At 61.8% G+C, this 11,562-nt stretch overlaps 1 protein-coding gene across 1 annotated transcript; it reads left to right on the forward strand.

Annotated features, from left to right (window-relative positions):
* Window positions 1-251: 251 nt before the first annotated feature.
* FARSA (phenylalanyl-tRNA synthetase subunit alpha) lies at window positions 252-11,306 on the forward strand. Its single transcript, XM_048831931.2, is given in 15 exon segments — window positions 252-381; window positions 384-433; window positions 436-627; window positions 3,310-3,447; window positions 3,787-3,885; window positions 4,231-4,349; window positions 5,043-5,135; window positions 6,467-6,595; window positions 7,173-7,288; window positions 7,763-7,847; window positions 8,481-8,580; window positions 8,908-9,076; window positions 9,525-9,602; window positions 10,230-10,344; window positions 10,963-11,306. Coding segments are annotated over 15 exon segments (1,719 nt in total). The 3' UTR covers window positions 11,069-11,306.
* Window positions 11,307-11,562: the final 256 nt, after the last annotated feature.

Here is an 11,562-nt window from a genome sequence, read left to right on the forward strand (position 1 = left end):
GGAGGCCCCAGTGACCCCCTGAATGCAGCCACCTGCACAAGCCTGCCCTGTCTTCCCCCTCCAGGCCCCACACCCACCCCACAGCTGGGGATGAGGCCTCATGGGAGAGGTGCTGCCACACTCAAGATGGCACCTCCTCCCACGTTCAGGGGTGGCGGCCGCGGGGCTTTAGCAGTCGCCCTTGTATGCCACACTCAAGATGGCAGACACTAGGCGGCCCTCCCGATGTTGCCCTTATTGCCACACTCAACATGGCGTCCGCCCGCTCGTCGATCGATTCGTGCCACGCCCAAGATGACGCCCGCGTTGGGCCGCTCCTCGTGTGCCACACGAAAAATGGCGGCCACCGGGCGGCAATGAGAAAAATTCCATACCCCCGGAAGTGGGGGTGGTTTTCGAGACCACTTCCGGGGCGAGAGGTCACCCGGTGTTTTGCCCGCCCCGCCCCCTCCGGCAGGCATGTCCCCCGCCATGGCGACGGACGGGCCCGCGCTGGCCGAGCTGCTGCTGCAGCGGCTGGAGCGGGCGGGGGGCAGCGGCCTGGGCAGTCTGGAGGCGGCCGCGGCGCTGGGCCTGGAGCACCAGCAGCTGGTGGGGGCGGTGAAGAGCCTGCAGGCGCTGGGGGAGGTAGGGCCGGGGGTGGGGGAGGGGCGATGGGCGTGGGGCAGTGGGAGGTGGGGGCTCCCGGGGGAGGGGCAGTGGGGCGTGGGGGGCTCCCGGGGGAGGGGCAGTGGGGGATGGGGGTTCCCGGGGGATGGGCGTGGGGCAGTGGGGGCCAGCAGCGGCATGGGTGTGGGGCAGTGTGGGGCAGTGGGAGGTGCAGGCTCCCGGGGGAGGGGCAGTGGGGCGTGGGGGCCAGCAGGGGCATGGGTGTGGGGAGGTGGGGGTTCCCGGGGGAGGGGTGTGGGGGATGGGCGTGGGGCAGTGGGAGGTGGGGGCTCCCGGGGGAGGGGCAGTGGGGCGTGGGGGCCAGCAGGGGGAGGGGCAGTGGGGGATGGGGGTTCCCGGGGGATGGGCGTGGGGCAGTGGGGGCCAGCAGCGGCATGGGTGTGGGGCAGTGTGGGGCAGTGGGAGGTGCAGGCTCCCGGGGGAGGGGCAGTGGGGTGTGGGGGCCAGCAGGGGCATGGGTGTGGGGAGGTGGGGGTTCCCGGGGGAGGGGTGTGGGGGATGGGCGTGGGGCAGTGGGAGGTGGGGGCTCCTGGGGGAGGGGGCCTGCCGGGGGGGGGGGGAACAGGACTGTTGAGCCTGAGGAGAGGTGAACAGATGGGCTGGAGGGAGCAGGGGGGAGGGGAGGCTCCTAGGGAAAAGGGAGTGGGGGTGTTCAGGGCCATGTTGAGGTGTCCTTCAGGATAGCAGCTTCTCTCCCCCCCCCCCCTTACAAAAGGTCCCCTTCTGTATCTCTCTTTACCCCGATACCCCTCCACACACCCACTGCTTCTGAAATCCCTCCTTGATCCTGTCTCCCCAAACTATTCTCCTTGTCCCCTGTCCCACCCCTTTGTGCCCCCAGTCTTTCCCAGTATCTCTTTGATCCTTGCAGGAGCTCCTTGTGCTTCTCACCCTGCCCTTCTGGAGCAGCCATGGAATTGTGCCAGTCCCGGCCGGCCTGGAGTAGGCTGAGCTGTAGCAGTTGAAGTATCCATGGTATCCCTATAATCACTCACTGTCTTTTTAATCTTGCTCTGTTGGTCTCAACGATGTCCGGTGGCAGCAAGTCCCACAGACTTTTCACTTGGTACATACATACATAACCTGTGGAACTCCCTGCTACAGGATGTTGAGATTGATGAGATTACTGGTTCTGTGGAAGAAGGGAAAGCAGTGGATGTATTGTATCTTGTATTGTATCTTGACTTTAGCAAAGCGTTTGACATGGTCTCCCACAGTATTCTTGTCAGCAAGTTAAAGAAGTATGGGCTGGATGAATGCACTATAAGGTGGGTAGAAAGTTGGCTAGATTGTCGGGCTCAACGGGTAGTGATCAATGGCTCCATGTCTAGTTGGCAGCCGGTGTCAAGTGGAGTGCCCCAGGGGTCGGTCCTGGGGCCGGTTTTGTTCAATATCTTCATAAACGATCTGGAGGATGGTGTGGATTGCATTCTCAGCAAATTTGCGGATGATACTAAACTGGGAGGAGTGGTAGATACGCTGGAGGGCAGGGATAGGATACAGAGGGACCTAGACAAATTGGAGGATTGGGCCAAAAGAAATCTGATGAGGTTCAACAAGGATAAGTGCAGGGTCCTGCACTTAGGACGGAAGAACCCAATGCACAGCGACAGACTAGGGACCGAATGGCTAGGCAGCAGTTCTGCGGAAAAGGACCTAGGGGTGACAGTGGACGAGAAGCTGGATATGAGTCAGCAGTGTGCCTTTGTTGCCAAGAAGGCCAATGGCATTTTGGGATGTATAAGTAGGGGCATAGCGAGCAGATCGAGGGACGTGATCGACCCCCTCTATTCGACATTGGTGAGGCCTCATCTGGAGTACTGTGTCCAGTTTTGGGCCCCACACTACAAGAAAGATGTGGATAAATTGGAAAGAGTCCAGCAAAGGGCAACAAAAATGATTAGGGGTCTGGAACACATGACTTATGAGGAGAGGTTGAGGGAACTGGGATTGTTTAGTCTGCGGAAGAGAAGAATGAGGGGGGATTTGATAGCTGCTTTCAACTACCTGAGAGGTGGTTCCAGAGAGGATGGTTCTAGACTATTCTCAGTGGTGGAAGAGGACAGGACAAGGAGTAATGGTCTCAAGTTGCAGTGGGGGAGGTTTAGGTTGGATATTAGGAAAAACTTTTTCACTAGGAGGGTGGTGAAACACTGGAATGCGTTGCCTAGGGAGGTGGTGGAATCTCCTTCCTTAGAAGTTTTTAAGGTCAGGCTTGACAAAGCCCTGGCTGGGATGATTTAATTGGGGATGGGTCCTGCTTTTGAGCAGGGGGTTGGACTAGATGACCTACTGAGGTCCCTTCCAACCCTGATATTCTATGTTGCTGTGTTCAAGAGCTCATCAAGATTCAAAGCGGAATAGCAGAAATATCCTGAAGGGTGATTGCTGATGCTAAAATAAGAGTCCCAGAAGGGATAAAAACACTTCATGCTGCCCAATCAATCTATGAGGGAATAGGAGGAGACCTTCATGGGGGAAAATTATTCCTCCCTGCCTGCGGTGTGGCTTTCATGCCTTCCTCTGAAGCACTTGGTACTGATCACTGTCAGAGACAGGATACTGCACTTAAATGGGCCTTGGGTCTGATCCAGTGCGATGGTCCCTGTATTTCACAGCCCCCCTGTGTGTTCCCCTCAGGTCATCGAGGCTGAACAGCGATCCTCTAAACACTGGGAGCTGACGCCCGAGGGGAAGGAGATCATCCAGGAGGGAAGCCATGAGGCGCGTGTCTTTGACAGCATCCCTGCTGAAGGGCTGCCCCAGAGCAAGCTGATGGTGAGGCTGGCTTCCCATCCCTCACATCTTCAGTGTCTCATCTCCTGCCAGAACTTCGCTGTTCTTCTACATTCTGCAGCCTGGGAGTCAGGACTCCTGGGTTCACTTCCTGACTCTGGGAGGGGAGTGGGGCTGGGAGTCAGGAAGCTAGGGTCCCGTTGTCAAATTGGGATAACTCTGGCCTTCCCCGTGAGGGTGGTTGTGATGTTGACCAAGTGCCTGTAAACATTTCTGAGCCCTGGGAGGGAGGGCAGAATATCCTGCTTGTCCCCCTTTCCCCTGCGGGTGTTTCTTTTCTGCTCTGCCTGGATCTGAAATCTCCCTTGTCTCTCGTTGCAGAATCTGCCGAGTGGGAAAGTGGGGTTCAGCAAGGCCATGTCCAACAAGTGGGTGCGGCTGGACAAGAACGCGGATGGGGGTCCGCGCATCTTCCGGGCTGTGAGTGTTTTGTGGCGGGGCTTTCGTCAGAAGGGAGATTTCCAAGCTGGGCCCTCCTGGCCCCCGAATCCCCCTTTGAATCTCCCTGGGCCGAGCAGAGACCCTTTAGCTCTCGCAGGTCAGTCGGTGAGCACCGAGCGGGTGGTTGGACCCCTGAGGTGAAAGGCACTATGGAAATGAACAAGCTTATTCCACCCTCCACCATTAGGAATGGCACAGTGCTGTCACAGCTCGAGCTTACTGAGTCCCTGGCTTACTCTGGGCCACGCTGCCTGGGGCACCTCAGGGATGGGGGAATGCTCCCACACCCAGGGGGGTGCTCACTGCTGCTCTCCTGTCCCCCAGGTGGAGAGCGTGCAGGACTCCGTGCGGGAGAAGCTGCAGCTGGTGCAGCAGGGAGAGGCTGAGAGCCTGGAGGAAAAAGACAGGAACGAACTGAAGAAACGGAAACTCCTGACGGAAGTGTGAGTTGAGTGCCCACCTTCCCCTCCACCGGCTTGAATCCCTCTGCTGCTGCAGCACGGTCAGGAGTTAGGGATTCTCCCCAGCAGTAATGTGGGGTGCTGGGTCTCCCCTGTGCTCAGGAAGCAGGCATGGGTCTGATTGTACCTTTGGGGTGCACATTTTCCTCTCCCCACTAGAGGGCAGCAGCTGGTGGGTCCGTTTCCCTGCTGCATCTGTGCAGTGTCCCCTGCTTCTGGTCTCTCCTTTGGTGGTGGGGAAGCTCCCATGTCTAACAGCCTGCGCGTGCGCGCACACCCACCCCCACACCCCTACCTCCCTGCCCCTCCAGGCCTGTCCCCCACTCTGCAGGGACAGTACTGCTTAGCCAGCCTGGCTGCCGGGCACCCAGCCGGGACGTCCAGTCCCGCTGAGGGTCGTCGGTGTCCTGGCTCGTGGACTGGTGCAGCCGGCTCAGACTACAGCTCCCAGCATGCATGGCTTGGGTGAAGACAGACTGGGCCATGCTGGGATTTGTCGTCTAGATGAGCTGTGCCGCCACTGTAAAGGCCAGTAGAAGTCCCAAGGGCGCGATGTGGTTCGTTAGGCAAATGGGCTGCCTGGTTCTGCTGTGCCCTTCTCCCAGTCTCAAGCCATGATCTTTGGTGCTAGGCTTCCCACTGGGGTCACCTCTCTGCCTCCCTTCTTGTGTACAGGGTCATCAAGACCTACTGGATCCGGAAAGGCAGCGCCTTCTCCACCACGGTCACCAAGCAGGAGACGGACCTCACGCCAGAGATGATCGCCAGGTGAGGCGCATGCTGCCTCCGGCAGAGTCTGCGTCCTTGCTCTCTGCCCTGCGCTAGGACCATGGGGGAGCCGCAGCCGCGCACATGTAAATGTGGCTCTTCGGAATCCCTCTGCAAACGGCCAAGGCCTACCTGCCTGTGGACGCCCCTGTCAGGGCTCTGCGGTTTCTGCGATGGCAGATGGGGGCACCCCCAGCGTGCGCGTATGCTATTTAAAAGGCCACGAACGAGGCTGTAAGAACATCGTGAGCTGTGATTTTGTGGCAGAAACTTGGGCCGGGGGGGGGGGTGGTGTTATGGCTTCCGCACATGTGAGTGGTGTGGCCCCGCGTGCCAGGTTTGGCCCAGCCTCCCCTTCAGGCCAGATTTGAGTGGCATTTTGTCCTGGCATATGGGGTCACTACACCACTCAAAAAAATGCTTTTCTATGGTTTTGGGTGGAGGGGGTTAAACGTGGGGTTTTATGGTGCTGGAACCGACCTCACCAAAACTGCAACGTTAACAACCACGACCACAACTTTTGAATTAAAACCTCTCGGCTTCCTTACAGCCTTCGCTCTTACCCAATGTCTAGACCTTAGAGTCGCTCCTGGGTGGACAGGGGGCTGGAGGTGAGGGGATACTAGTGTCCTCTGAGCAGCTTGGAGTGCCGGTACTACAGGGCCTATGGGGCGGGTATCCCGATGAATAGGCAGCCATGGGGCAGCTGAGCAGGTGGGTGTGGGGGGTACAGAATGTGTGGGCATCTTCCCCAGTGCCTCAGGCAGAGCTTGTTTCCCCACTTGACGAGGTGGGTGGGGCTGGGGGCTGTTGGCTCAGGAAGCAGCTGGAGTTGCTGACTGGTCATGAAGGGGTTGGGAGTGTGAAACGGATGACACCCGATTCTCCAGGCATCAGCTGGGACGGTAGGCCTCCTTCCTGCCTCGGCAGCTCCCACTTTACCTGCTTCCAGCTATGGCTGAAATGTCGACCCAGCCCCGATCTCTGGGCTCCAAGTGCCAGGTTTTCCTCCACGTTCACTGTGGGTTCATATCCCCCCTGGGGTCCCCTCCCCCCACCGGTAGATGTGTAAAGCCCATGTGGCTCAGCCTCGTGGGTCTTTCAGATGAGCCCTACCCACTCTGCAGGGACAGTGACAGGCTTGTGGCCTGGGTCCTCTTGTCCCCACTGTTACGTACTGGCTGGCTGTTGCCCTCCACCCCAGAGGTGGCTGCATTTCAGTGGCACCATGGACTATAGGTGGGTGGAAGGTGCTGTACAAAGCCTGTTACTCGCTCAGTCAGTTCCACAGGGCTCGCCCCCTGTGACCTTTCCCCACCCTTCGTCCACAGCGGCTCGTGGCGTGACCTGAAGTTCAAGGCGTACAACTTCGAGGCGCTGGGGATCATGCCCGAGAGCGGGCACCTCCACCCGCTGCTCAAGGTCCGCACCCAGTTCAGACAGATCTTCCTCGAGATGGGGTGAGTAGCCACATGTTCCCCTGCAGTCCCTACCCTGGCGGTTGGCGGGGGCATCTGCCTGGGGGGCTGCAGTACAGAATGCAGACCATGTCCTGCAGTGGCGGGTACCGGCTGAGGTCTGCACAGCTGCTGCCAGCCCTCTTGTTTGGGAGGGGCAGGGAGACAGAGAGCACCCTAGGTTCCAGCCAGCCCGGCCCAAGGTTCTGGGATGAGACTGTTCCCTTCAGCATGATCTGCAGTGTTGGGAGCCAGGACTCCTGGGTTCTCTCCATGGTTCAGGGAGGGGAGGAGGTGTAGGGGCTAGAGTGGGGGAGTTGGGAGTCCTGGCTCAGCTGTTCCTTTGCTGTGTAGCTTTGGGCAAGTCACTCCCCTCTCTGTGCCCAGTGGGGCTACCCGGTGCCGTCCCCCAGGGGGATGGGTGTGTGTGGAAGCTGCTCTGGGCTCCTCTTGTGACCTCTCCTCTCACCATCCAGAGGCCTTGTGCCCCTGCCCATGTGGATGGCAGTGCCCGCACAGTGCCAGGATTGCCCTGCGCTCTCTGGAACGGGGGTGCTCACTGGTCCCGTGTCTCGCTCAGTTTCACAGAAATGCCCACCAATAACTTCATCGAGAGCTCCTTCTGGAACTTCGACGCCCTCTTCCAGCCACAGCAGCACCCGGCCCGCGATCAGCACGACACCTTCTTCCTGCAGGGTCAGTCATCCGCCAGCCCCTGCTGCCAGCAGGCCTATCTGCTGCTGTGGGGAGCACAGCAAAGAGTGGGCCTTTCCCCTCTAGGGGGCGCCGCCTGCGCCCCAGGGCTGGCTCAGGGCGTGGGAATGGCTTCTGTGCGAGCTTGCAGGGTGTCCACCAGTCCCTACCTGGCCAGGTCTCCTTATCTCAATGGTGCTGGCAGAGGCGCTGTGAGGAGTGACCAGAGTCCCAACCCCCGTGGGCTGGGGCGCAGTGAGGGGTGGGTTGCTCACCCAGGCCTGTGGCTAAATGGGGGGCATCAGGCTGGGGGGGTGCAGCATCTTCTATGCACATTAGCCCCACTTGCCACCCCTGCTGCCCCTCTGGCTCCCCGCTGCCCCTTGGGCCCCCTCCCAGACCATTTAGCATCCCCGGGTTCCTGGTGGGTCAGGGGGAGTCACTCCAGCCCCCTTTGCACCCCCTGGATTCCCCCAGATCCTGCCAAAGCCACGGATTTCCCCATGGACTATCTGAAGAGAGTGAAGAAGATCCACTCGCAAGGAGGCTACGGTTCCCAGGGGTGAGTGTCCCCAGCTGTTGAGCTGGGCTTGGAGCCCAGAGGAACAGGCTGATCTCGGGGTGGGGGTGGGAAATAGGACATGGGGCCTTTCCCCACTTGGGGGCGCTAGCTCTGATCTGGACCGGGGGCTGGCTGGCTCAGGGTGGTGGGGAATGGGGAAACGGGGCCTTTCCCCTGTAGAGGGCACTGGCTCCAAACCGGCCCCAGGGGTGGGGGGGACTGGCTGGCTCAGAGTGGCGGGGAAGGGGACATGAGGCCTTTCTTCCCTAGGGGACGCTGGCTCTGATCCAGCCCAGGCTGGGAGGGCTGCCTGGCTTGGGGGGGGCGGGGAATGGGATTTGGGGCCCCTCCGCTCTAGGCTGCTCCTTTGGTCTGGGGCAGCTCCCGTCCCCCGTTGCTGCTTGGGGAACCTGCCTGTTCCGGGGGCACCACTTAACCCTTTGGCGCCTGGACTGTGGGGGACTTTGGGGTGTGTGGGGGGGATGTTCCATCCTCCCCTTCCCCCAGCGATTTGCCCACAGCAGCCTGGTGCCATGGGGAGCTCTCCCCGCCCATCCGGGGATTGCTCTGCTGCGCTCCTGCCCCACCCCCATGCCCAGCGTGTGTCGGATCTCACACCTCCGTACCCCCCAGGTACAAATACGACTGGACGCTGGAGGAGGCGCGGAAGAACATCCTGCGGACGCACACCACGGCTGTCAGCGCCCGCATGCTCTATCGGCTGGCCCAGCAGGTGGGAGGTGCCACGCCTCCCCCCCCCAAGCTGTGCCCCCCCCCCCCGGCACTAGCCGAACTCCCTGAGCCCTGGCTGCAGCTGCCCCTCAGCCAGACCCAGGGCCCCACCCTGACTGTGTGTGTGTGTGGGGAAGGGGAATGGAAGATGCCGGGGCGCAGGAGGAGCTGGGGGGGCAGGGCTCTGCTGCCCCCAGTGGCTGGGGCTCAAGGGGCTGGGGGTGAATCTGGCCTGGGACTGGGATCCCATGCTGCAGTGGCCTGGTGGGTGGAGTCCAGGGGATGGGCTGGGGCTATGATTGACACCTCTCTTCCCTGCCCCCCCCAGGAGAAGTTCACCCCAGCCAAGTATTTCTCCATTGACCGGGTCTTCCGGAACGAGACGCTGGACGCCACCCACCTGGCCGAGTTCCACCAGATCGAGGGGGTGGTGGCCGACTACGGGCTGACGCTGGGGGACCTCATGGGCACCCTCAGGGAGTTCTTCACCAAACTGGGTACGTGCCAGCTGCCCGCTGACAGGGGGACAGACATCGCCATGTGCGGAAGAGCGGGAAAGCCGACCTCTGCGAGGAGCTGGCAGGATGGGGGAAGCCAGGATGGAGGTCCCTGATAGGGGAGGATTTGGGGCGCTCAGCGGTATCTGCTGCCAGCGAACACCCTGGACAAAGCCCAATCCAGGGCTGAGCTTCTGCCACCAGCAGGCTCTAGAGGAGGGTCCTAGCAGGAAGGGGCGGGGGCCAGGCAGGGTGGGGGTGCAGGAGAGGACACAGGGTCTGGCAGGCTATGGGGTGGGTTCAGGATGGAGGGCCAGGCAGGGTGTGGGGTGCAGGAGGGGACATGGGTCTGGTAGGATGTGCAGGGAGGAGGGGGCCTGGCGGTCCATGGGGTGGCTGCAGGGGGCCTAGCAGGGCCGCATGCTCTCACTGGCCTGTGTCTCGGCAGGGATCAGCCAGCTGCGTTTCAAGCCGGCCTACAACCCCTACACGGAGCCCAGCATGGAGGTGTTCAGCTACCACCAAGGTGAGGGGGCGCCAGCCCCTCGCAGCCAGATCAGCCCCTTCTCCCCTGAGCAGCACACGCTGGGCCTGCCGGCTGCGGGGGGCAGGGCAGCTTCAGGGTCTCGGATGAGGGAGTTGCAGGTTGGGGTGGCATGTGCCCCCCAGCCAGGATTAGCTGTGGTGCCCGCTGCAGCGTCTCCCAGCCCCCCGGGAATCAAGGTGCTCCCTGATCCTGAGCCAGCACTGGGCGGCGAAAGACCTGAAATCAGGCCCTGGGGTCAGCAGAGGGGGTCCCCTTCCCCCTGGCAGGCTGGCACTGCAGGGCTCCTGCTCTCCAGTCATGCCCTGCACATCCATGCCTGGCCGAGCAGCAGCAGCCAGGCCAGGGACCTGCTGGGTCCAGCCCAGGGATCCCCAAGCTCACAACGCCCCCATCCAATCCCACAGAGACAAAGGGGTCAGGGTTTGGGGTGGGGGCTGGCCCGGCAGTCCTGGCCCCATGGCAGGGCCTTGGATCCCACTCGGAACAGAACCGTCTGCTCCAGTCGCTTCTCTAGATGCCCGGGAGCGTCTCTCCCCCGGCTCCCTAGCCCTGCTTAGGGGTGCCCGACCGAGACTAACCGAGCTGCCATCTCCCTTCCCGTTGCAGGGCTCCAGAAGTGGGTGGAGGTGGGTAATTCGGGGATCTTCCGCCCAGAGATGCTGCTGCCGATGGGCCTGCCGGAGGGCGTGTCGGTCATCGCCTGGGGCCTCTCTCTGGAGCGGTGAGGAGGATGCTGTGGGAGGGTGTGGGCACACAGGCTCACAGGGGGTGGGCTCACAGGCGGCCTTGAGGGTGCCAGTGGAGGCAGTCAGGGCCCCTTACAGCTCCTGCTAATGTGGGGGGCCATAGGGCTGGCCATGCTGGGAAGGGGATGGAGACCCCCAGCGTGTGCCATGGCTGTAGGGCAGCTCCCAACTCCTCTTCCTGTGCCTGCCTGACACCCGGCACTGCCCGTAGATGGTAACGACTTGTGCTAATCCCCATGTAATCCTGCGCCTGTGGGAGGGTGTGTCTGCACAGCCCGGGCGGAGCTCTGGGGACCAGCACCCCTCTCAGCCGGGGTGACTCAGAGCCAGGGGGTTTCCAGCCAGCAACAGCCATGCTCTCTGGGTCTGGATTGAGGGGCACTGGCAGAGCTATGGGGCGGGAGCCCAGGGCTGGGCTAGCAGGGGGCTGCGGGTCGGGACTGAGGGGCACCGGCAGAGTTTGGGCAAGGGAACTCTCCTCTCCTGGGGTTGGCGACGTGCTCGCCCTGTGCCCTCTGTTGCCCAGTGGAGGGTCCGTTACGGGTGGGTCAGCAGCAGGGCTGCACTCCCCTAACACCCGCCTTCTCCTCCAGCCCCACCATGATCAAATACGGCATCAACAACATCCGGGAGCTGGTTGGGCACAAGGTGAACCTGCAGATGGTGTACGACGGCCCGCTCTGCCGCCTCGACGCGTAGGGTCCTGCCGCTGGGCCAGCCCCGTATTTATTAGTGCCCTCTCCGGGGGACTCCCCTCCCCCTCTGCAGCTGGGCTGGGGCTGCCCCCCTTCCTGGGCAGAGGGCTGGCAGGGCGCCCTTGGCTCCCTTCCGTCCAGCCCCCTGCTCTGCCCTCCCCGCTGGGGGACACGGCAGAGCTGCCCGGGCCAGTGCCGGCACCTGCAGCCTGTTGCGCCTCAATAAAGGGCTAGTGTCTGGGCTGGAGACTCTGCTCTGTTTGGAATGGGGAGGGGGTGGGGCGCACTCCTGGTGGGCTTTGGGGGGGAAGGGGGGGGAGAAGGACTCCTGGGTCCTGTTCCAGGCTTGGGGGCGTGGTGGGGGTGGGAGTCATGACTATAGGTTCTTCCCCCAGCTGTGGGCGGGCAGTGGGGTGTAAAGGCTAGTGCAGAGACCTGGGCTCTCTCCCTCCCAGCCCTGTTCGTATGTGGGGTGACTGCACCCCATATGATGGGGCG

The sequence above is a fragment of the Caretta caretta genome, chromosome 20 (genome assembly GCF_965140235.1).
Source record: "Caretta caretta isolate rCarCar2 chromosome 20, rCarCar1.hap1, whole genome shotgun sequence".
In the NCBI taxonomy this organism is placed as follows: domain Eukaryota; kingdom Metazoa; phylum Chordata; order Testudines; family Cheloniidae; genus Caretta; species Caretta caretta.